We start from the raw sequence: 23,370 nt of genomic DNA on the forward strand, positions 1-23,370 counted from the left end.
GGTGCATTGCATTGACGGTAGTCAAGGAGCCGTCAAGTGACGCAACAAGTGTTGGCCGGGAAAGTTTTACGAGGAGCGTGTCGTGTCAGTCCAACTGAACCCAAAACAACAACCGTCAACTAGGCGACTGTCAACTGGCGATTGAGAAATATCGACCAAACAATCAAACGTGTACTATGTAGAATTTGAACTATGCGGAGTTTTCAGAGCTGGCGTTTTTTGCGCAGACATATATTTGATTTCGACGAAGGCGGAACGTATCTTCCCGTAAATATAAGTATTCCATAGTTGGATAAAACCAACTAATAGTTGTCAAACATGGATGACCGCACAATAGATTCCATTTTTTCGGGCTCGCTTGAGTCATTGCCGCCGGTTAGCTCCAAAATTGTGCGTATCTTCACCAGCTCGACGTTTACGGGTGGGCAACCGACATCTACAATATATTAGAAATGTGTGGTGTTATGTAACCTGTGTGTGATTTTTGTAGACACGACTATGGAGCGAAATACACTTATGGCCAAGTGCTATCCGAGAATAAAGGACTACTGTCGGGAGAAGCACGGTCTGGAGTTTCAGGTGGTTGACATGCGTTGGGGCGTTCGAGATGAGGCCACGGACGATCATATGACCACAGAGCTGTGCATGCGGGAAATTAAGAATTGCCAACGCTTATCGATGGGTCCCAATTTTATAGTGTTTCTTGGCCAGAAATATGGTTATAGACCCATACCAACCTACATCGTTTCCTCCGAGCTGCAGCTCATTTGTGAGGAGTTGACATCGATGGGCGTCGATCGCGCATTACTTGATCTTTGGTATAAGAAGGACAGCAACGCTGTTCCTCCGATATCGGTACTGCAGCCCATCTCGTCGATATTGATTAATTTCAACAACAAGGTCTGCAAATAATAGCAAAAAGTATATTCGGGTTCTAATCTGCCTGTTGCAGCGTGTTCCCAAACTGCAAGCCGAGGATCAAGCCGTGTGGTGGGACACTCTAAACAAAATGCAGAAGCTGCTGCGTAAGGCAGCTGCTTCACTTGGAGCTAGCAATAAAATGTCCAAGGATGATGTCCATAACTATTTCATGTCTGGTAAGTGGATATTTCAAATTTGTACAACATGGCCAATAGAAAAGATATCAACATGTAGTCACCGAGCGGGAAGTGATTAATGGAATTTTGAATGTGAAAAATACGAAAAATCACTGTCTGGCCTATGTGCGATATATCAACAACATCAATTTACAAAATTTGAAGAAGGCTTCGCTCTTTGTGGACATTATCAATCGTAGTTTGGACACGGAATCGGCTAAGCTGTTGGGGGATCTGCGCGATACGCGCTTACCCAATAAGATGGAGGCCAGCAATTCGCAAAAGTATGTACAAGGTTGTCCACAAATGTGTCATATAGTCGAGATATTTGCAGATATACGGTTGAGTGGATCGGCCGCGAGGGCCTGGACATTGAAACGCACGAGGAATATTTAAATCATTTCATTTCGCATTTCTATAAGAATGTTGTTAAGCTTGTAGATCGGGCCATGCGCAAAGAAGACTCCAGTGCACAGGGGCAGATAGTAACTGAAATCCTTCAGCATTTGCACGCTTGTAACAATTCGGTGAAAATATTTTACGGACGCGAGGAAAGTTGCGAACGTATAAAGCGATATATGCTGGGGGATTCAGATAAGCCACTTGTCCTTTTTGGCGACGGAGGTTGCGGTAAAACTTCATTATTGGCCAAGAGCGCTTCATTGGTGGCAACCGAATGGTTTGCCGATAAGCGACCTATAAATGTTATACGGTTCCTAGGCACCACGCCAGATTCGAGTGCCTTGACAGCTACATTGATTTCGATTTGTCAGCAGGTGATATTAGAGCATCAGAAGCATTTAATACTGTATACTATATGTACATACAACGTCCAATATTCCATATTATCTCCAACTATTCCAAATCGAACAGATATCGTACAACTATATGCTACCCTTTGAGAATATACCAGATGATCTTGTACCTTTAACAGCACATTTTAAGCAATTACTAACTTACGCAAGTGTGAGCCAACCGCTGACCTTATATTTAGATTCAGTTGATCAGTTGACGGGTACTCAAGACTCGAATAAAGTGTCGTGGATACCAACACGCCTTCCACCACATTGTAAGGTGAGTGGTTAGAGGGCAGGACTAGCTGGCTGGGTTAGGAAGCATGACCTTAATGTTTAACTGCATGTTAGATCTCCTTCATCTTTTGCCAAATTCTTGCACTGACAAAATTGCATGGAAATGACGATCTGGCGATTTCTCACACTTTTTGCATGTATTTCCAACACTGTTTTTAAATTAAGCCAATCCGTTATTCATGAGCAATGCAAAATAAATGTGCGTAAGTTCTCCAAATTGCTTGACATGTGCGTGCTAAACAATATCACATCTAACACCAAACATTTTGCATGGCACCCTCACTCAAAACGACTCTACCTACGTGTACGAGCATGTATGTATGTATGTATGTTTGCCGTTATGCATGAGGCAATATTCGAATGTGCCATTGCCCTAGAGGTCTATAAAGCCAATTGGACTGCTTACAGATAATTATTTCGTGTGCAAACGAGCCTGCTAATCCTACGGTTTCGCACGAGTACCACGTCCTCTGCAAAATGATTGACGTTGAGGAGAACTTTATAGAGGTGACTGCCTTGGGCGAGGATCTGGCTATGAATGTCATTAAAATGTGGATGAAGACCGCGTGTCGCGATCTTAACAACTACCAGTGGCGCTTGGTGGCAAATGCAATTAGCAAATGCTCTCTGCCCATATTCGTAAAGCTGGTCTTTGCCGAGATATGTCGATGGCGTAGTTATACGCGTCCGCAGGAGACTCATTTAGCCAATACCGTCATGGACTCAATCATGCTCCTGTTCGAACGGGTGGAAAAACAGCACGGTCGTATTTTGGTCTTTCATGCGCTAGCCTATATAACTGCTTCGAAATCGGGATTGTCTGAAAGCGAGCTGGAGGATTTGATCTCATTGGATGACAAAGTTCTAGGTAACTAGTTAAAAACTATCGCATAAGGTGGACTTCATTGTTAAACTTTGATGGAACTATTTTGGAAATTGTTGCTAATACTTTTCATTTGCTCTATCAACCTTACAAAATAATAGACGACGTCTATCAGTATCATATGCCTCCAGTGCGGCGTATCCCGCCATTGTTGTGGACACGTATACGCAACGATTTACCCAACTACCTGAGTGAACGTGAAGCCGATGGGGTAAATGTGATGAATTGGTACCATCGGCAGTTTCGTGACACGGCCAAGGAGCGATATTTTAAGAACATGAATATGGCGATTTATTTTCACTCTATGATTGCAGACTATTATCTTGGTATTTGGGGCGGAGGTATACCAAAACCGTTTAGATTCACAGAAATTCAAAGGCATCGATTTGGCCTGACGGAAAAGGAAGGATCGGCAGACCGGAAAGTGCCAATTCAACCGCTGGTTTTTACAAGTAAAGATGGCCTTTCTAAGCGTTACAATTTGCGGAAGGTAAGATCAAGTTTCTACAATTTTAAACTTGATCTCTTACAGTTTTTAAACCAACAGTTCGGCGAGCTACCATTTCATTTCGTGCGATCGCGTCGCTTTAAGGATCTATTTGAGCACGTGCTCTTTAACTACGACTGGCTGCACGCCAAGCTCTCCAGCTGTCCTTTGCAGGCTGTCCTGGCCGATTTCGAGGATGCCTCGACTAACACTGATGACAAGGAAGCCAAACGTGAGCTTATGCTGGTGGCTGACGCGTTACGCCTAGGTGGGGCCATCTTGGCCATATACCCTAATATGCTGGCACCACAGTTAATAGGTAATAGTATACAATTTATGTTCTTTAACGAGTATATATGAATGAAGTTCTACACCCCCAACATAATTTAGGCCGCTTGTTACCCGAAATTGGGGGTAATCCAAACATAAAAATGTTATTGCGGGCCTGTGACAGCTCTGGACCCAAGGACTGTGCTCTCATACCTGTCAATCATTGCCTGCACACGCCCGGTGGGCCACTCAAGGTTGGAGCTAGGCACAATATTCCATATATAGTATATACCAAGTACATTTCAGTATTCGTTAGAGGGACATCAGTTCGCTGTGTTCGCGTTTTGCTTGACTAGTGACATGCGCTACATGGTCTCCATATCAACGCACTTCATTACCTTTGATTTGTCCACCTCGGACTTAACCCGGGATGTTAACCCGGGCATCGAGGGCATTATGCAGCAACTGGTTCTGAGTCCGGACAACAAATGGGCGGCTGCCTATTCAAATAACAATCAAACAGTCCTCCTCAACATGTTGTCCAGCGAATTTGTGGTGATTAACAGTCCTTTTGAGGAAAATGATGGTCCAGTAAGTGGACTACATCTGCTAAATCAGAAGTATGTTATTGAGGAGTATGTAATAGATTCATGAGATAATCCCTATTCAGTCTGTTTATCACTTGCAAACTACGTTGGGCTCAATTCGATATGCGTGGCAATCTTGTGGATTCACGGGGTGAGTTGCTGGTGAAAAGTGAGATTTTGTAATAAATTGTTCTATATTCTAGAGGTACCTGGCGAGAATAAAGATTGGGAGATATTGAGTAAGAATCGAAAAATTATATGCCTTTAAGGAAATTAATTGGCTTTTTTCACTTCTAGCTATGGAGTTCTTCAGTCCCAAGGACTATAATGTAATATTCTGGTCGGGTTCAATAAATGAAATGCGCCTGCGCCTAAACTCTTGCCGTTCCGGAAACTACTCTAAATCGCAGAATTTCTTCAGCGCTTTGGCCATGAACAAGGCTCGAACCAAAGTTTACGGCTGCGCCAATGAGGAGAACTTTGAGGTGTCCATCTACGAGTTCATAGAGGATGAAGCGAGTGGCGATATACATTGGTCGCTTTTGGGGAGCCTGCCACGCTACGAAAATGACGACAAGGAAATATTATTGCAGCTGAGGTTGGATCAGCACGATCGCATGCTTTTGGGCACTGCTGGCAAGGGGTTTGTCATATGGGACTTCGGCGGTAAGGATCAGGATGGCGCTGAGCAACGTCTAACTGAAGGGGCTATGTATTTGGCGCTCCCACATGGCGTACGTAATATAACCACTCGGATTATGCAATCGAATTCGATTATGGTCAGCTCGAAGCTAGACTATGCAGTCGCGGGGGTGCGTAAAAACCTATACGTGTGGTGCTTGAGCTCAGGCCAATTGGCCAAAGTATTGGATGCCCATTTCGGGCGTATCATACAGCTAGAAGCGTTGACAATTGGAAACTGGAATAATGTCGTTACCTCTTCCATTGATCGATCAGTGAAGGTGTGGAACATAAACAACATATTTGAAAAGGTCCATGTCATAGATCGACATGAGCTGCAAATCGATGATATAAGTCTCTCCGAAGTAGATATCGCAGTCACGGTGACCCGCAGCTGTGTAGGTGTTTGGGAGACACGGTCTGGGCGTCTACTCTCGAAATTAGCAGACAGCCCATTGGGCGCCATTGTGACACATGCAGAGATAACACCCGATGGACGTTACATTATCTCCTCGGAAACGGGTAAATTTTTAGTTTGGAACCGGGTCTCGGAACAGGTGGTTTATCGTGACGACCAACCCGGCATTCAACAAATCACACTTATGGATTATGGCTACAAGGTGCTGACAGTGTCGGTGCCAAACATCAATCAAAGAGATATAATTGCAGCAGCCGGCGAGGAGACGAATCGTTTGACGGCCATCGCAACAGTGCGATCCGTGCCAGGTTTCTTAAAATCCAAATTTATAAAGCTTACATATGTAAATATTTATATTATTGTTTTAGAGGGCACGATTATTTTCCGCTTCGATTTCCCCATTCGTATGGTAACTGGCCTGCCCTTTCGCCAATCGGTTATAACTGCGGATAATGCTAATATCGTAGTGTGCACTGTAGATAAGGCGAACAAGGATTGTCTAGGCGTTTACAGTGCTACGAATGGCTCATTTATATCAAAAGTATTGCTCAAAGGCTGCTCAATGAAGGTATGTTGTTCTTTAGGGATATTCCTTTAGAAGTCATTCGTTCATTGGGCGCCATATTATCGTTTCAGGAAGTGTTTTCCTTAGTGCCTATGCCTCACAAGGCAAACCAGGTAGCTGTGATAAGCAGTGAAAAGGGCAGCATTATGGATATTAAAACGAAGAAGCATGTTCGGTCCATTCCGAAATGGGGCGGTAGCATTACACGGGACGGTAAATGTGGACTCTATGCACCTACCAGGTTAGTATCCCGAATATTGCTGTAAACTAACAAATGATTAGATTGTTTTTGTCGGTTTCTGCAAAATTTTGAAATTTGTTTCCAATACGTAATAAGTTGAAGTTTCAATACCGTTCTCCAATTCCATCCCACATTAAGAATTATAATACAATTTAGTTCATAACGCGAAATTTGACGGTGTCTAAGATATAGATATAGACATATTCTGAAGCTCAAAGTGTAGGCCTTCTTCACACCCCTGAGAATGTGTTAAAAATACAAATTCGTTAGGATTAGGATATTTTCATTTGTTTCAACTTTACCTCCCACTTCATCTCATATTGCTGAAATTGAATAATAATCCTACATAAATAACACAATTTTTATCCTTTACAGAGGTGGCTTGGAGATGCTTGAGCTGCGTAAGGGCACGACCGTCAAGACCTATATACCGAAAGTGGCCGAAGGTGTTTTCTCGGTTATTTGCATATTCACCGAGAACGATGAGTACGTGGCGTACTACCACAGTGGTCGCAAGACCATACGCGTCTTCCGCACCATGGACACTGAAATGATAGCCAACTATCGGTTGCAAGCAGAATTGACGGCTATTAAGAGCAGCAAGGATGGTCGTGCCATAGTTTTGGGAACTGTCGACGGATGTATGTCCGTACTAGCGATTGTAGATCCCAAGAAGGAAGAGATGATTGAGTACTTGAATGCCCTGCCATCGCGCGACATCAATTGGAAATCAAAGCTGGCCAAGATGAAGGCACGTGTGGGCTTTAAGGCCGCCATACGAGTGGCCACGATTTCGTCTCGGTACGCAAGCAAATCGAAGAATGGAGAAGGCGATGAGGAGGAAGTACTTACGGATATTACTGAAGATGTGGTGCCAGTTGCCGAATAGTTCAAAAATAGCTTCGCTGGTATAATTAGAAATATAACATTTATTCTTGCATAAATAATGATGTGGTTACAAAAATACGCCTGTGTGATTGTGATCGTAATGTTAAACAGAATGAAGCCTAAACTAAAAATTGTTAAAAAGAAAACGTTCATGTTTTACGGATAAAATGTTGCTTATCTACGCGTATATATAAATAATAATTTGAGTACATCATGTTACTTTCACATAAACGATTTGCATATTTATGCACTAATGCAGAAACAAGGCACTGAGCCGTGATCTTTGCGCTTCAAACGATTTATCTAACATGGTTTCTTTATAGTGGCAAACATTATTAACCTTACACTATAGACTTGTAACTCGTTGTCACTCAATCCAACTCAACTACAAACAATTAATGAAACGAAAGAGAAAAACAAATTTAATTAACAAGCTGCATTAGGAACATGCAATTAACTCAGTAAATTGAAAAACTCAGTGCAAATACATAATGTAGATATAGTTCTCGAATAATGTAGTGAGGGAGTGAATAGTTGTTGTTGCTTGTTGTTAACAGTTTTTAACTTGTTATTAAACATTACAATTATTTATGTGAATATATGGAGGAGCTTATAAGCAATAATTGGTTAAATAATAAATGGTATATATATTGTATGTATGTATGCAGTTTACACAGCCACCCTAATGGAGCTCGTTGAAATACTTGTCAATATAATATAATAATAAATATTGAACTACAAGTAGTACGCTTTCGCAGCCCAGCCCAGCCCAACTGTTGTGACGCAACATCAACTAAAGAAGAGCGCCGTATAACTATTGGGCATGATTTTCCTTTTTTATTTGCGCCAGTTTTGCCTGTATATGAAGAAGCCGATTTGGCGATAGCTCAGGTTTCTAAAAAAAAGTCAAAAATATAAATAATTTATTTGTATAGGCAATATGGCGTTTGAAGCTTATTTTACCTCTCGCCTTATTAGGGACGCCTTCTGCGAATTTATTGAATTCAAACAGAGATTCTCATCAGCCACTTTATTGTCAAACATATTTGATCCGTCGCCAGTGTGGTGTGATGATAGTTTGCTGCCACCACCGCCTCCACCAGTCAAGTATTGTAGTCGATCCAGCCAGTACTCGGGATCTATTTCGCGTTCGGCATTCTGATAGTTAGCATCTGCGAGATAAGGACGTGTAGCCGCTGTAGTAGTCGAATAAATGTGGGAACCACAAGGTGCATGTTGTTAGGTTTGTTGCCTAATAGGTGTTAGTAGGAAGTGGTCATTCATACAAACCTGTGCGATTATCAGGCTGATTGGAGCCAGAATTTTTGTTGCGTTCAATCTCAGCTAAGCCCTCTTCTATATATTTGTGAAAAGTGGCGCTGGCCCCTTGTAGAAATGAGCTCAAATCAATGTCGGGATTTTGTTGCTACAGATATTTGTAAAAGCATTATAAAACCAAATACTTCATCCGATATCTGTGTACAAACCTTAAAGTCATAAAGCTTTTGCAAGCCTTGCTGTTTGGTATCTTTGTCGGATATCAACTTGAATATTTGCGACACCGTGTCGTGTGTTTGATGCGAAATACGCTTTGAGGATGACTCCTTCGATGTCAGTTGACGCTGCGGGGAAGCGCCAACATTGGCGACGGTGCCATCCTTTTGGAAATTCTAATCATAAAAACTGGTATAACAAATATGGAGTAAATTGATCTCATATCCTGTCGTTCACCTTAAGTATACGTATTAAATAAGTGTGCAGTTCCGAATGCGTTGGTATCTGATTCAGATGCTGCAATATGGCGTTACCCTTCACCTTAGCCATATTGTGTATTATAGTTTTGACCGTTCGCAGTGGCGTATCCGAGGGTCGATTCTGCCACCAGGTGCTGGGCAATGCAAGCATGAATTCATGTACTTCCAAGATGACGGCATCATAGTTCAGCTCGTTCGAGCGTTCAGGCAACATTTTAACATTACGCCAAATGCACTTCATCAGCAGATCCGTGAATTTAGGCAGCCCAGCCACAGGACAGGTCTCACGCAGTAGTCGAATGAGTGCGCTGTAATGGATTCGAGCTTGTTTAGCAAAGTACTAATAACTAGGCAGTAATGTTTTATAGCTCACCAATTTAAATTCGTGAAATTCACTTTGTCCAGCACTTTTAAGCATATTCCGTTGATCACTTTATTGTATTGGCTCTCATCGCTGCTGGTCAACTTCTGATCGGCCATAAGATGCAGCAACGCTGACATGAGATTCTTAATGCAAGCTACACTAAGCGTTTTGCCCAAGGTCTTTGCATGGAAAAATGTGTATAATATGGAAAGCAGTGGTTGATACACAACCAGGGACTCTGATATGGGTATTTGCGAAAGGTTCTGTGGGATACGATTAAAAAATTACATTGCTTATTTATATAAATGTACGGTTTTGGTATCTCACCTTCAATTGTGCCAGCACATTTTGTATAAATATTTCTTCATAGTCCCGCAGAACGGCTTGTTTTTCGGGCGTCTCAATTATTTCCGTTAGCTCGTTAATTGCAGCACGAGCCTTCAGTGTATCAGTGCTGCTAATGGCCTTTATAACCTTTACCAGTTGCGGATCATGCTTGGGCAGGACATCGGCCAAACTGTAAATATTTTTGCATATAAATTAGAACAGACAGTACGCTTAATATGTTAACGTAAGCCTTACTTAGGTCCGACATGGTCCAGCGCGTTTGTGAACTGTTGCTGTTGCTGTTGGATTCTCATGGGACTGCGATACGGCGAAATGCCAGCAGACAGCGTTGAGACTGCTGCCGATGGAGGCGTCGTCATGGTTTGTTGCAGATAATGTTGCCTCGAAATGAGACGATCGAACTTCTCCTGCGGATATTGGACGCCTCCACGTGTAGGTATAACTCTTATAGGTTCGTAGAGCAGCGTTATATCAACAGTAGGTATGTCCTTTTGTGACATTTGATCGGCACGTACCCAGCCTTTTTCGATTTCGGCTATAACATCCGGATCTAGGCCGAAGGGTCCACTTGGTTTCAATTGTTGAACCTGTTGTTGCAGCTGTTGTTGTTGCAGTTGGAGCAGCTGAGTCGACGGCAACTGATCGAACGTTCTGTGAAAATTCAAAATACATACATTTTCGAAACCAAACGAGTCAAAACAACACAATATCTACTCTACTAGTGGGCATATGTATCGTTGTTAACTAATAATTCAATAAATATTTCCGGGGAAATACTCCCGTTTCCAAGATAGATTTTAAATTTTGAGCAATGAACCGTTTTTTAAGTAAATGTTAAGTACAAAACTAAAATTTGTTTGCTTATTGTAAAATCATATGCCAGGCAATCAATTGAAAAGGCTCCTAGATCTATAACAATACATATGCCGACTAAGGCACTATCACAGCGACAACACACAAAGTTCAATTTTGTAAACTAAACAAGAAAGACATTCGCATACAAACATAAAACAATGACAAACATAATGGATATAGCTGTATTTTCACTATATTATGAGCCTATTTTAACATTATTTGTTATATTCTTGATCCAAAGTTTTCTTGAACGCACATTATGAATTTTGAACAACGAATTTTAAAATAGTGAAAACATAACCAGAAACACACATATAGGTTAAATAAAAAATTAAAAGAAATTACGTCTGTCGTTTAAGAGAGTTTAGTAAAGCAGCTAGACCTGTGGCGCTCTGATCCGACAAGTGACTTTGTTGGCGCATAGTCGCTTCTTGCTGGTCACTGAGGTAAAACAAAAAGTGTCAAATGAAACGAAAAAGTCGATAATACTCAATTGTGCACCTTATGAGTCGTCACCCTTTATTAATATCACTGTAAATTTTTTGTCCTGTCCACAAAAACACCAAAACTCACCCTTCATCATCGGGCAATGGAAGCTCATCGCAGCCATTGCTGTTGCCATCTTCGATCTCGATGCTGTCCTGATGCTGGACCATCTGCGAGCTTTGGGGTTTGCTGCTCACTTCTGTGGGCGTCGCAGATGGTTTTTTAGTCTTCTTAGCGCGTTTAATGCGCTCATCTAACATGGACAGATCCTTCTCGTTCAGTTGGCCAATCAACTTATAGATCTTGTCGCCAGCCAGAAAATATGCCTGTACAATGCAATTGAGTGCAGCATTTCGCACTGAATTGTCACGATCCGATATTTGACGTGCAATCTCCTTGAGAGCCACTTGCTGCGACGGTTGACAAATGCCTAAGCCGTAAGATTCGATGAGGAAAGTGAGCTCATCTAGGCATTCGGTGCGTTGACGCGCATTTTTCGACTTCAAACCTTCCATCACGTACGAAAATACTTTCGTGAAGGGGTAGACGAGTATTATCTGACGAAGTACTCGGCGCACACCATTTCGCACTGCATCCTTGGAGTCGCCAATCTGTAAGAGATATTACGAAAATTAAGTTTTCGGTGGTATCATTTTAAAGTTCAGGTATAATTGCCTTTAGCAGCAAATGTGGCACAAAGCTGCTACCCTCGTTTTCCGCCAATATGTATTCTACTTCAACTAGCATCTGGAACACTTGCACTAGATATTCGAGACCCTTAATTAGCACAGAAGGATTCGTATCGTAGAAACGTAGTGTTAGCCACTTAAGGATAAGATCCAGATTGCATATTAAGGCTTTACTGCTGTTGGGCAAATCTTCGCTCAATTGTTCGATGACTTTCAAGTGATACCTGTAAACGAATAAAGATGTGATATATAGGTCATCAGAGTTTCATATAATATAATACCGACCTAAAGTCATCATGAAACATATTGGCCATCAGCGCCTTGTTGACATTGGCTGTTGTCATTTGTTCACGCAGCAGGTCCGTGAACTCCTCACGCGGCGTGGTGAAGGTCCATTTTAGAACACGCATTTTTTGCTCATCGATCAGCCGTTGATTCTTCGTATTGTTCACTGCCAGCAGTGGTGAAGTATCTACTTCCTCTTCCTTTTTGCGCGATTGCGTAGTGGTTTTATCGCTCGCTGCGGCCGCTTTCGCTGGGCCTGCTTTCTGTGCTGCAACGCCACCACCACGCACCACCTTCTTAGTTTCCTCCGGTATGGGGGCCTGTTGCTTGCCTTTGGGCAAAGGTTTGATGGGCATATTTGGTCGCGCCTTGTCAAGAGCAGCTTGTATGTCTTTCTTTGAGGCGGGCTTCTGTTTGTCTAGTGCGCGAACCATCGACTCATACCCCAGATGTATCATAATTCCAAGAACCGCTTCATTAGCATTCTTTCGCACATCGGCGTTGCGATCACATATGTGCGCATATAAGTGTGGCACCATTGAGGCTAACTCTTCCTTGGATATTGATTTGTTCGGCAATGCGGGCAACTTCTCAGCCAGCCAGTTCCAAAGCTCAACCTTAAGTGCCGGCGAGCCAGATTTTAGCGCATCAGCAATCATTTCCGCTTCAAAGAATTCCTTGTAGCCGCCCTTTTCACCGAAGCTGTTAATGCAATTAAGTGCAGCGGCTCGTACAAAACTTTTGTTGTCGCCCAGGGCGTGCAGAAATCCAGGAAATAGGGCACGCACATGAGCCCGACAACCGGAACCCATGGCCGTGGCCAACTGCTCGCATATGGATAATGCAGTCTGTGCTATTTTGGCGTTGGAATCGACTAGACGCTGAGCCAGGGCTGGTGACAAATCGCCTATTGACGGTTTTATTAGCTTTGCCTCACTAATAATGATCTGCAACTTATTCAGCCCCTCATTGCGAGTTTTCCAATCCTTGTCGGCCATTTCTTTGAGCAATGCTTCAGTAATTTGTGGTGAAATATCAACTCGTGGCAACAAATCTGCCATGTTAATGGGTTCTTCATCTCCTCCTGCTCCTTCATCTACTTCAACATCATCGTTGGCTGCGGCTGCAAAAGCTTTCTGAACTCCTCGCACCGGTTTCGGCGGTTTCTCACCCACATTCTTGTCAAACTCAGCTTGTATTTGTAATTTTAGCGCAGGCTTTTCTCCATCGAAGAACATCATGAGAGCATTGCCCATATACATTGCCATAGTGCCTACTAACAAGATGGCAGAGCCTCTCACTGTCGGATTAATGCTCTGCACACCCTTGCGCACATCTTCAATAAGCATTTTGGGTTGCAACTGGAATCCAAATTCAGTGATGGACTTGTTGACCCAGTTGAACGCCTCGGACTGCACTTTCGGTGATTTCTGCTCCAGAGCAAAGGTCAGCACTTTTCCGACCACATACTCGAGTTTGGTAGCCTCTGCAAATGCGGTAAGTACCTCAGCAGCTGTAGTGCTGTTTTTGGCATCGGCCAGCTTTTCGGTAATATCATTCACCACGTGGTCCACTGTGATGGTAGTTAGCGTGTAGTTTTCGGCAACGCTACGAATGATATCCAACTTGTATTTGAGCACCTGAAAGTTCATTTCCTTGAGGCCCGGTTTTCGGCCGCTGATAGTGCGTATTAAAATCTGTGAAATACCCGTCTGTTTGGCATCAAAACTTGTGATTTGTCCCAGAAAATTTTCCACAGCTGCCAAGCGGTTTTTCCAATTGGAATCAACAAGGCCGTTGAGAATATCCATGGGTATAATTTCATCGGCTTTGGCCTGCACTTCCTCAGGCGACATTTCACGTTCTGAGGCTATGGATTTCCCTGAGGATTTTCCAGCAGCTATTCCAGCTCCAGCTGATCCAGCTCCGGAACCAGATCCACCCGAGGCAGCTGGTTTTTTGACAATCTTACGAGCGCCTGATGTAGCAGGCCGTGTCACTGGTTTTGGGTCCACGCTACCGGCCACTTTGGATGCTGCTGGCTTGACTCCAGGAGCTGTCGCAGGCCGAGCTTCCTTCTTGGGACCGACTACTTTGACTTTAATCTCAGCCTTGTCGTGGCATTCCTTTATCTTGCTCATCTTTAGGGGATCCACATCCATAAGCAGTGGGGCCAACGTTTTTTCACCCATTAGCTTCATCAGTGTTCCCAGGGCTTCCGCTGAACTGTCACGCACTGTTGGGTCGGATTCGTTGAGTGTTTTAATAAGCGCTGTGGTTACGACCTTGATTAGTTTTTTATTCAGAGCTGCAGGCTGTGTGCGTGAGAGAGCACGTGCTAAGAATAATGCAGTCTCCGATTTGACACTTGGATTTTTATTGGCCAGAGATTCAACGATACATTCTTGTTGAGCCTCCAGAGTTGTCGATGCATAAATATAATCCGTGGCTTCTCGTAGTGCATTGACAACATTTGGTTTTTTCTCCTTAAATTTCTCTAGCAGGGCGGGCACACAAGCCTAAAAGCGTAATGTAGATAATTATGATATATGTATTGAATTTATTTGTATAATTCTGGCTCACCGATGCATAGGTTGAGAAACGCTTGCCCAGGCCCTTTGCCAGCATGGCCAAGCATTTTCCCGCCATGGCAACCAACACCACATTCGAATCCTTTGTGATGACCTTCTTCAGCGTGTTGACTAGGGTGCCATACTCTCCGCTCTCCAGCTTTGGATTATCCGTGAGCAATTTTTCAAGGGTTTCTAAGGACTCTTTGCGCAATGTCCATTTTTTTTCCTCCAGCTTTTCGTAGAAATCTTTTGGCATTTTTGACAATATATCCACAGGATCGATAAGATCCATGGGATCAACCTCATCGACATCAGGATCGGCTTCATCATCTGTGATGATGAAATTGAGTTTAGAAAAACAATCGATAATATAGCAAGCAATATTATATTGTTAAAAATTACGTGCTAAGCAAAATGAATTGTGGATAAAATAATATTAAAAAAGCATTTAAGCATCGCCTTTACCATTATAGGCATCGTCATTAGCAGCGGCATCTGCAATCTTTTGTTGCTTCTCCTGCTGTGACTTTAGGTATCTGTAAGGTCGCATATTAAGCCGGTTAGCAAAAATACGAGTTATTATAGCTTCGGTTTACATACCTTGATGGTTCAGCACGTTCGCTCTTTACCTTCTCGAACTCATCCTCCAGTTCCTTGAGCGTGACTTGAGGCAATGTGGCAATTTGAGCTTTCATAGCGGCGCCAATCCAGCTGAACAGATGAACAGTTAATGCTATCAGCTATATTCGATCCCTCTCTAACTTACCGATAAATTTCGACGGCCAACTGCTTGCCTTCGTCACGCACTGCTTTATCGCGATCGCTCATCAGGGGGGCGAGTTTCTTTATCAGCGGCTTTACATTGATCACCTTGTGACCAAATTCGCGCAACGCTAACGTTGTGGCTGCCACACACGCTGATACAATCTTTGGATTCTTATGCTCCATGCCCTTGACGAGTTCCTCGATCACTGCCTCATGTTTCTCAATCTCTATATACATTAACGTGACCTGCACTGACAAATCCTTGGTCTTGACTTTGGGGGCCGCAATACATTTTTGCACAATCCCTGTCATAACATCGCCCACGGTTCGACCGGCTAGCCCACTGTTCTCGACAAAGATGAGGGCCGCCTCCAGACCCTTCTCCTGAGCCAGAGCATTCGAATCGACGACCATTTTTTTAATTAAACTTGCATACTTCGACCACTCAGGGGATTTTTCATCATCTAGCTCCCGAAACAGTTTGGCAGCTTCTTCGTAGCCATCGACGCGCGCTTTCCATAGTTTGTGCACGCAACGCTCATCCACGGGTAGTTTCTTATATTCGGTGTCCTCGGCCATGGTCAGGACTGTAGTTTAGCGAAATTCAAACGTACAAACAATCGTTTGGCTGAAAACAAAATGACGAAATAAGATAGAATTCGAAAAAATCATTGGGTGACGCCAAAATCAATACAACCAACGAAGCAGAACGATGTGCGTGTATGGAATAACGCACATATATGAATGTGATTATGGGCTTATGTGACAAACGCTATAAAAGTTAATGTTTCAAAATTGAACTTAATTATGGGTAAAAAAAAATGGGCAAAGAAATGCAATCGTCTTCATGGGTGTGAGGGTCAAATCTATGAACTTTTGTGTACATTTTTATTCATATATGAGTGTATATTTCGGTACATATATGAAAAGACGCCCCATTTTAGGCAATAGCTAAATTAAAAGCGGATTAATTATTAATTCGCTACTATATATAGTACTTTCGTTTATACATACATATATCCTACCGAAACTTAATTGGATATTAGGAATATATACGTGCATAACTAATGTTGCTGCAAAGATTGAATATATGTTACCTCTATAAACCTCTAGTATATACAACATTCATTTTTATTTTAAAATTTTTTTTTTTTGTGGAGAGTACAGGCTATTTTACTGTCGAGCTTGCTCGACTGTAGCGTTCTATCTCGTTATAAGTCGCTTTAATCAACTTAGTCAACTTAATCAACTTAGCAAAGTTATTCATCTAAGTACTTCTTATGTCAGCTAAGCGATATATAATATAGAAGTCCAATAAGGTGCAAATACCAAATTTATTTCAGATAGCTACCTTAAAATCTAAGAAATAATTGTAAAAGCGAATGATAGTTCCCATCGCAGGTTTAAGATATAGTCGTCCGATCTAGATAAAGAAAACCATTATATTTGCAAAACTTTAGAGCGAAAGCTTTAAGACAGAGAAACTAGTTTCGATTCCTTTAATCATAGTAATCTCAAGGAATCCTTTATTGAAAAATGAAACGGGTTACATGTTTGTTTAAAATCGGAAATTTCTAACTCAAAAATAGGCATAACTCATTTATAGGCACTATACAAATGTGCTTATTAGTTGTACATATATGATCAGCCTTACGACCTAGCACTATGCACCGAATTGCTGGACCCAAATATGCCGGCCATGCCAGATCACTATAACATATACATAGCTGTCTTACTACCGATACACCCTTCACAAAAAATGTAGTTTACAGAACTTATATTTTTATAAAGGGTAGTTATGGCTGACAATGCTGCAACAGTTGCGGATTGCGAATGGTTGACATGAAAGACCAAATATGGAATAAGAAAAAATTATTTTTATGAAGATTGGCACAGACACAGGTTGTCATGTTGGCGGTTTCTAATCATTGACGAAACAAAGTGTGCAATCGATAGTTTCAAATGATTTTCAATCTTTAAGCGCTCTTGGCAATTTTCTCAACTACAATCGTTATTTAGCTGGAGTTTCAAAGGATATTAGTCGGCAAGTTTTATATTATAGATACATATGTACATGCATATGTACATATGTATGTATGTGAGTATGTATATGCATCCACTTCCTGTTTGTATGAGCGTTAGCAAAATTGACAAAACGGCTGCTAACACGCATAAGATGAAATCACTGCAACAACAAATAGCTCAAAGCGCGTTATGTCAAAGCACCCCAGGAAGAACTCAAATACCTACACGCATACACATGTACATATGTATGTACATATGTGGGTATGTAAATTTAACATTTTTCACATCAATAATAATGTCGCGCCCGATTTGTTTGCTTGTTGTAGTTAGCAAAAAAAAAAAGAGAAGCATCTACTCTTTTGACGCTCACAATTTAAATTAACGGATCTCACCACAACAAATGATTTTATTAAAGAGCGCAATGTTAAAACAAAATGCCGTCTGTTACCGTTTGTTCTCACCGCCTTATTAATGTTGATATTTCTGGGTTGGTGCAGTTTTTAATAATTCGTTTTAAGCAGAGGACTGAAGTACGAATTGATATTTTGTACATATTTTGCATTACAGTATTTATTACTTTAAACACATACAAACGTTTGTACGTATAACAACACAAACGTAGGCTCCCTGTCGACGGCGGCAGAAGAAAATGACGCCCACAGCTGCGTTGCATTTGATGTAATGTACATTCATACATATGTAAAACATAATAAGCATGCGAAGATTATTTTGTGTATAGGTAGTTGTCGTTTAATATTTGTCCAATGAATTTCTTAACATTCAAGATTGTGAACTCACAGTTAACATATAATATTTCAACATAGGGCGGACAGCTGGCTGGCTCCTTTCTTCGATTTTTCACAGAAGCCGATGCGCACAAATTAAAGCAACACACAAACTTACACACACGGCTTTGTTGCAGAAAAAGGATCACGGTGCAAATATGTTAAAGCGTTGCAACAAAACAAAATAAAACTTAACAAAATCGCAAACAATACTATCCACTTTTTATCAATTACACTAAATTTATTGTTTGAAATAAATAAACGCCAAGACGATTGCGAGATGCAGACGACGCTCTCTTCTTTAGTGGTGACCGATACTTGAGTGACTGTGAGTTTGTCAGAGTACTTTGTTGCCCACCACTAGGCGGCTTGGTGCTATTGTACTCGTGATGTCACCCGTCAAACTACTGGGCGCAATATGAAAGCAAATAGTCATAACGAAATTAGACAAATAATTCATATTTATTATACTTATTTATATTTTACTACTCTAGTTTACAGTCTTAAATATCGCCCACATCTTCCTCCTCGATACGCGTAATCTCCAGTAGATGTATTGTATGTCCGCCCATCGCTTCCAACAAGTCCACTCCTTTGCCTATATCATCGATGTTCACAGGCAGTGCGTGGAGCTTCCACTTTTTAAGCAACGCTTCAATTGACCAATCTGCACTGCGCTCCTGATATGTGAATATGAATTTCGCGCCACGGCTTCGTTCTAGCAAGAAAGCCACCGTTACAATAATATCTTCAAAAACACTTGGGTCATAGAAGCAGTCTGCCGCTATAATCAAATCCAAGCTTGCTGGGAGGCGAAACACACTGTTTAGCAACAGTCCCCAACTTAATCCGACTACATCAATGTCTAGTCCAGGTTGCAGCATATTGGCTTGGCACGATTTTCTTATATGAGCCAATGACTTTGGCAAAATGCAGTTGTCACTGAGCACTACCTTAGCTCCGCACTTTGCACTTAAGATTCCAGGCAAAGCGGTCCCGCAACCCAGCTCGAGAATCCGCTTGCCTGCCAGCTCCTGTCGGCGCTCCCATAGAAAGTGGGCCAAAATGGGTGCACATGGCCATGTATAGAATGAGTATGCACCTTGCATAAGCTAGAAAGAAATGTGTGCTAGTTTAGGAGGTATGGCAAATCTAGTTCACTTACCTCTGGAATTTTAATCTCTAAACGTTCGGCGTCTCCTACGCCAGAACTAAAGACAAACTTCCTCACGTGCTCCACGGCTGCATCTGCGTCGCCTGTCGTCACAATTGAGTTCATATTTAATGTGTCGTTCATGAGGAAACGCATTTTTACATCACATTACATTGGTGCGGGCGCCTAAAACTATTTACGCTCTTGTTGATAAATCCTTTGTTAATACACTACATATGTCAGAATTGGTGCTGCCAACCTGCTAACAAAAACGACTTTAGAATCCAAAGATTTGAGTAAAAATGCAACAGGTAATTGAGTATTTTCTGCAGTCCAGAATTTAAACAAACAGACGATACATTTTGAATTCAAGTATTTCTGATAACAGATCTCAGAATTGGAAATTTTATTTTTAAAATGAACTACTGTAATCAGAACTATTTAATAAAACCATTTAGATTTTTGAATTTAATAAAAAGTAGACTTTACATGGATCACATCCATATAGTTGCTTATTTAAGAATTTCGCTTCGCTGATTTAATCAAAAACTATCAATCACAGCTGCAATAGTAATAACGAAAACAAAGCTGAATCAATTTCCATACGAAAGTTGATATGCTTTATATGTAGTGTAAACATACTATACGTATCATATAAGACCGAAAAGATTAGAGAACAGCTGTGGCGAGGCTTTGCTTACCTGCAAAATTTAAAACTGCTGAGAACTGCAATGCCACGCCAATTCGCAGTCGCGGCACAATTCTGAGTCAACGCCGAGCCGAACACTATAAAAACCAATGAAGCAACTACTACAGTCCGCACAGTAATCAACGACAGTGACTAGTAGAGCGGCAACGGTCCTAATAATAAGAATAACAATGGTTAAAAATTGGCTGATGTCGGTAGTCTACATGGCCGTACTTCTAAGTACAGGCCAAGCGTTCTCCCAATTTAACAAAAACAGCAAAAGTCGCCTGCGTAAGTACCGAACATTATTTGTCTATATTGAATTGATCTTATGTCCAAGCAGCGTCCTTCCTTAAGGTTTGCTACCGTGATGATCCCGAACTGAGTACGTGCGCACGAAAATCGTTCGAGTCCCTGGAAGAACGCTTGATAGAGGGCATTCCCGAATTGTATATACCGCCGATGGAGCCGCTCGTTGTACCGGAAATCAAAATGGACCAAGATTCGGGTGCCATTTATTTACACTCGATCTATAAGAATGTAAAGATCAGCGGTATTTCGAAGCATACGCTAAATGATCTACAAATTGTGCCATTGAAATTTACGGTATCATTGACATTCCCACAACTTCACATGGAATCAGACTACAATATCAAGGGCAAAATTATGATGATGCCACTTTTGGGCGATGGCCGATGCAGTGTGGATCTCAGTAAGTTATTTCGCAATATGTGATTCATTTTATTTATATAAATATTTCAAACTTTCCAGCCAATATTACGATGGTTACGGAGCTCCATGGTCAAGAGTACAAAAAGCACGGCATAACCCATATTAAAATCGCTGACATTAAAGTAAAGTACGAGGTGGACAATGTGAAAATGCATTTGGATAATCTCTTCAATGGTGACAAAGTACTGGGTCAAAAAATGAATGATTTTTTGAATGAGAATTGGAAAACGTTGGCCGAGGAGGTCCGCCCTCTTATGACAAAGGCTTTAGTTGATATATTGCGCGCCTCTGTCGACAAGTTGTTTGATGCTTTCAGCTATGATGAGCTGCTTCCCAAAACAAAGCACTGATCGTTGTTCATAATTTTAATACATACAAGAAATGTGAAAACGAATGCAAATAAATTATAATGGTACTACAAGTAAAATCTAAATCTAAAGTAGCCACAGTTTGGTGGGCATTTTGGAGAACAAATTATTCCACAGACCATGAAATATGTCTGCTAAGCCCAATTCCAAATCGGGTCGTAACTCTGCTATAACCTCATTACCGTTCTGATTCAGGAAGGCGTTAATTGAAGCAGCGAGCACATTGTTGCCATTAAATAGATTTTTGAGATGTATACGCATGGCTCCCACCTCGAACCTGACTTTCATTTCATCAATACGTATGATTTCATCACCCGTTTGGGTTTCATTGCGTAGCGATATCTTGGTATAAACCGCCGTATTTACGTCTTTAAGCACCATAGCCACATCTCCGTTGCCAACAAGCGGCAGGAGCAAAATGTTGCCTTTGAGATTATATTTGGCACGTATACGCAGACGTGGCAGCTTCAATTCAAAGTCCAGTCTACGTTTCCCCAGATCCAGGCTATGAGAGAAAGAAAATAAATGATTTTAGGGTTGGCCATCAATTTAAATTGAAATTTTGCAACAACAATCCTTTCTTAATATTATGATGGACTTACTTAAAATTCAATTCTAAGCTATTGAAAGTTTTGTTTTATTATTAAAATTATTTTTTTATGTATGGATTTAAATTGTTTGGAATGTAAAAATTCATGAAAATTGTGTGTATATTGTAATTTAATTTACTTTGTATCGTATTCGTTCTTTAATATGCATAATTTTATTTTATTTCAATTAATTTTTCGTTTTCAATAGATTCATACATTTATTTTAGAGAAATTCTTTCCAAATTATCAACAACACAATTATTTAAATATATCACTAATCTAAGAGTCAAATGTGATAAAAAGAGGCAAGGGCGTAGGCAGGGGGGCCGTGAAAAAATTCTGGTATTCGGGAACGGGGGTTTAGAAACATCTTAAAAGGTTACTGAAATGTAATGCGTTTGAGTTAAAATGTTTAAAAGCCTGGGCTTAAGTACAATCAGTGAAAAGTTGTCATTAGTCACAAGGGGAGGGGCGTTGTACTGGCATTCTATTGCTATTCATTAAGCACTAGTCCTATACAATATTTTAAAAAGTTAACTTACTTAGCACGCTGAACAGTTGTGTTTGATGGACCACGTATCACGAGGTTCTGAAAGCCTCCGGATAGCACCAAGTTTCCATTTCCTTTCGAGACGGACACTTGATCAATGTGCAATGGTTCGAAGCTTTTAACGCCGATTTCAGGAATGCCGGCAACTAAAGCAGGAAAACAACCTTCGAACAGGTGGTGGAAGCAATCTGCGTCGTTGGGATTGGATCGTTTGCAAGTTTGTAGCCAGGATGCTTAAAAAGTTAAGAAATAGAAAAAGAGTGTTGAAATACAAATATTTATTATATATGTACTTATATTGGGTATAATTTAAAAGAATACAATCATATATATAGATAAAGAAACGTGCTGTATTTATATATAATGAAGTTACATACATATTTAGCAAAAAGCAACACTGTAATTAAGTTTTAATTGAAAGATTTTAACTTGAGGCATTATGTCACTTTAAATACTTACTAAGCAGGATTTATTTTTTAAGCCAATTATTTAAAAAAGTACCTTTTTAGTAATTCCAAACCGAGTGCAAATATGTATATAATTGTATATCTTTTTAAATGACATCATAAAAAATTAACAACTCTACGTGATTCCTGATACTAAGTGATTGGAAAATTAAATGAATGTGGTTTTTTACTATATCCTACAACTTGGCTTAAAAATGTATTTGAATATTAATACTTACGTCGCACTTGAAAAGGTGGCTTATTGTTTAAAATCTCTCGGGTGTACGTAGTTGAGGCGACTACCTCTAGCAGGTGAATTAAAGCGAGCACACAATATCCAATCTTAGAGTTCCAGTTGCGTTTTTCAATCATTTTTCCCTATGCTTAAAATAGGTGGCGAGCTTTCCTTTCAAGTGAATTTAGCGTGTGCACCAAACTGGTAGCTCTACTCTCCGTTACAGCTGACCGTAGTCGACGACGTCCCGAACCGAAGTGTACAACTTTTTTCATAAACTTTTGTTACATCCGTCCAGCTATTGCTGCGTAATATTTGCGCTGCAAGACCCCAAGCATAATTATATGCACATGCACGTTTGTATGTATTTATATATGTACATATGTATGTTCATATTTATGTACATACATGCATGTGTATCCATCGACCATCTATCAAAAAGTTGTACATATTCGGATTTTCATCATGCAT

General features: G+C 41.0%; 5 protein-coding genes across 8 annotated transcripts; 2 read left to right on the forward strand and 3 right to left on the reverse strand.

Moving 5' to 3' along the window:
* Positions 1-260: 260 nt before the first annotated feature.
* On the forward strand, positions 261-7,374 carry LOC115625067 (NACHT and WD repeat domain-containing protein 2). The gene is made up of 17 exons (XM_030519950.1): positions 261-421; positions 491-900; positions 953-1,097; positions 1,156-1,381; positions 1,432-1,873; positions 1,971-2,171; positions 2,597-3,056; positions 3,173-3,561; positions 3,619-3,877; positions 3,949-4,082; positions 4,135-4,448; positions 4,499-4,566; positions 4,619-4,654; positions 4,713-5,822; positions 5,883-6,082; positions 6,151-6,320; positions 6,696-7,374. Exons 1-17 carry the CDS (start codon positions 319-321, stop codon positions 7,207-7,209), a joined length of 5,181 nt encoding a protein of 1,726 aa, XP_030375810.1. The 5' UTR covers positions 261-318; the 3' UTR covers positions 7,210-7,374.
* Positions 7,375-7,752: 378 nt separating this feature from the next.
* Positions 7,753-18,349, reverse strand: LOC115625065 (protein mini spindles). Of its 4 annotated transcripts, none has more exons than XM_030519947.1 (17): positions 18,151-18,349; positions 15,329-15,955; positions 15,163-15,273; positions 15,028-15,098; positions 14,573-14,892; positions 11,990-14,508; positions 11,691-11,928; positions 11,103-11,626; positions 10,875-10,970; positions 9,909-10,325; positions 9,654-9,843; positions 9,336-9,589; positions 8,940-9,270; positions 8,696-8,878; positions 8,499-8,634; positions 8,172-8,380; positions 7,753-8,103 (listed from the first exon to the last, which is right to left on the reverse strand). In XM_030519947.1, exons 2-17 carry the CDS (start codon positions 15,904-15,906, stop codon positions 8,023-8,025), a joined length of 6,258 nt encoding a protein of 2,085 aa, XP_030375807.1. In that variant the 5' UTR covers positions 15,907-15,955; positions 18,151-18,349; the 3' UTR covers positions 7,753-8,022. The 4 variants fall into 4 exon arrangements, with proteins under 4 accessions (XP_030375807.1, XP_030375806.1, XP_030375809.1 ...); XM_030519946.1 differs by having other exon boundaries at positions 8,172-8,404; XM_030519949.1 differs by lacking the exon at positions 10,875-10,970.
* A 231-nt stretch (positions 18,350-18,580) lies between these two features.
* LOC115625434 (methyltransferase-like protein 23) lies at positions 18,581-19,507 on the reverse strand. Its single transcript, XM_030520480.1, has 2 exons — positions 19,303-19,507; positions 18,581-19,249 (listed from the first exon to the last, which is right to left on the reverse strand). The coding sequence occupies exons 1-2, from the start codon at positions 19,444-19,446 to the stop codon at positions 18,641-18,643; spliced, it is 753 nt and encodes a 250-aa protein (XP_030376340.1). The 5' UTR covers positions 19,447-19,507; the 3' UTR covers positions 18,581-18,640.
* A 605-nt stretch (positions 19,508-20,112) lies between these two features.
* On the forward strand, positions 20,113-21,149 carry LOC115625614 (protein takeout). The gene is made up of 3 exons (XM_030520751.1): positions 20,113-20,269; positions 20,322-20,690; positions 20,750-21,149. Exons 1-3 carry the CDS (start codon positions 20,170-20,172, stop codon positions 21,058-21,060), a joined length of 780 nt encoding a protein of 259 aa, XP_030376611.1. The 5' UTR covers positions 20,113-20,169; the 3' UTR covers positions 21,061-21,149.
* Positions 21,145-23,036, reverse strand: LOC115625452 (protein takeout). The gene is made up of 3 exons (XM_030520500.1): positions 22,904-23,036; positions 22,211-22,451; positions 21,145-21,583 (listed from the first exon to the last, which is right to left on the reverse strand). The coding sequence occupies exons 1-3, from the start codon at positions 23,034-23,036 to the stop codon at positions 21,145-21,147; spliced, it is 813 nt and encodes a 270-aa protein (XP_030376360.1).
* Between the last annotated feature and the right edge of the window lie 334 nt (positions 23,037-23,370).

Source organism: Scaptodrosophila lebanonensis, unplaced genomic scaffold (assembly GCF_003285725.1).
Source record: "Scaptodrosophila lebanonensis strain 11010-0011.00,11010-0021.00 unplaced genomic scaffold, SlebRS2 tig00000072-arrow-pilon, whole genome shotgun sequence".
In the NCBI taxonomy this organism is placed as follows: Eukaryota; Metazoa; Arthropoda; class Insecta; order Diptera; family Drosophilidae; genus Scaptodrosophila; species Scaptodrosophila lebanonensis.

What these genes read in the sequence shown, in the direction of transcription:
- LOC115625065 (XM_030519946.1), bottom strand. Translation starts at nt 15,906, where the DNA reads ATGGCCGAGGACACCGAATATAAGAAACTACCCGTGGATGAGCGTTGC. An exon ending in TAATGACGATGCCTATAATG is followed by an intron (nt 14,893 to 15,027) that starts GTAAAGGCGATG and finishes TCATCATCACAG; the next exon opens with ATGATGAAGCCGATCCTGAT. An exon ending in CGTCCCTAATAAGGCGAGAG is followed by an intron (nt 8,104 to 8,171) that starts GTAAAATAAGCT and finishes ACTTTTTTTTAG; the next exon opens with AAACCTGAGCTATCGCCAAA.
- LOC115625434 (XM_030520480.1), bottom strand. Translation starts at nt 19,446, where the DNA reads ATGCGTTTCCTCATGAACGACACATTAAATATGAACTCAATTGTGACG. An exon ending in TAGAGATTAAAATTCCAGAG is followed by an intron (nt 19,250 to 19,302) that starts GTAAGTGAACTA and finishes ATTTCTTTCTAG; the next exon opens with CTTATGCAAGGTGCATACTC.
- LOC115625614 (XM_030520751.1), top strand. Translation starts at nt 20,170, where the DNA reads ATGGTTAAAAATTGGCTGATGTCGGTAGTCTACATGGCCGTACTTCTA. An exon ending in AAACAGCAAAAGTCGCCTGC is followed by an intron (nt 20,270 to 20,321) that starts GTAAGTACCGAA and finishes ATGTCCAAGCAG; the next exon opens with CGTCCTTCCTTAAGGTTTGC. An exon ending in CCGATGCAGTGTGGATCTCA is followed by an intron (nt 20,691 to 20,749) that starts GTAAGTTATTTC and finishes CAAACTTTCCAG; the next exon opens with CCAATATTACGATGGTTACG.
- LOC115625452 (XM_030520500.1), bottom strand. Translation starts at nt 23,036, where the DNA reads ATGATTGAAAAACGCAACTGGAACTCTAAGATTGGATATTGTGTGCTC. An exon ending in GCCACCTTTTCAAGTGCGAC is followed by an intron (nt 22,452 to 22,903) that starts GTAAGTATTAAT and finishes TAACTTTTTAAG; the next exon opens with CATCCTGGCTACAAACTTGC. An exon ending in ACAACTGTTCAGCGTGCTAA is followed by an intron (nt 21,584 to 22,210) that starts GTAAGTTAACTT and finishes TTTCTCTCATAG; the next exon opens with CCTGGATCTGGGGAAACGTA.
- LOC115625067 (XM_030519950.1), top strand. Translation starts at nt 319, where the DNA reads ATGGATGACCGCACAATAGATTCCATTTTTTCGGGCTCGCTTGAGTCA. An exon ending in GAGGCCAGCAATTCGCAAAA is followed by an intron (nt 1,382 to 1,431) that starts GTATGTACAAGG and finishes AGATATTTGCAG; the next exon opens with ATATACGGTTGAGTGGATCG. An exon ending in TAAAGATTGGGAGATATTGA is followed by an intron (nt 4,655 to 4,712) that starts GTAAGAATCGAA and finishes TTTCACTTCTAG; the next exon opens with CTATGGAGTTCTTCAGTCCC.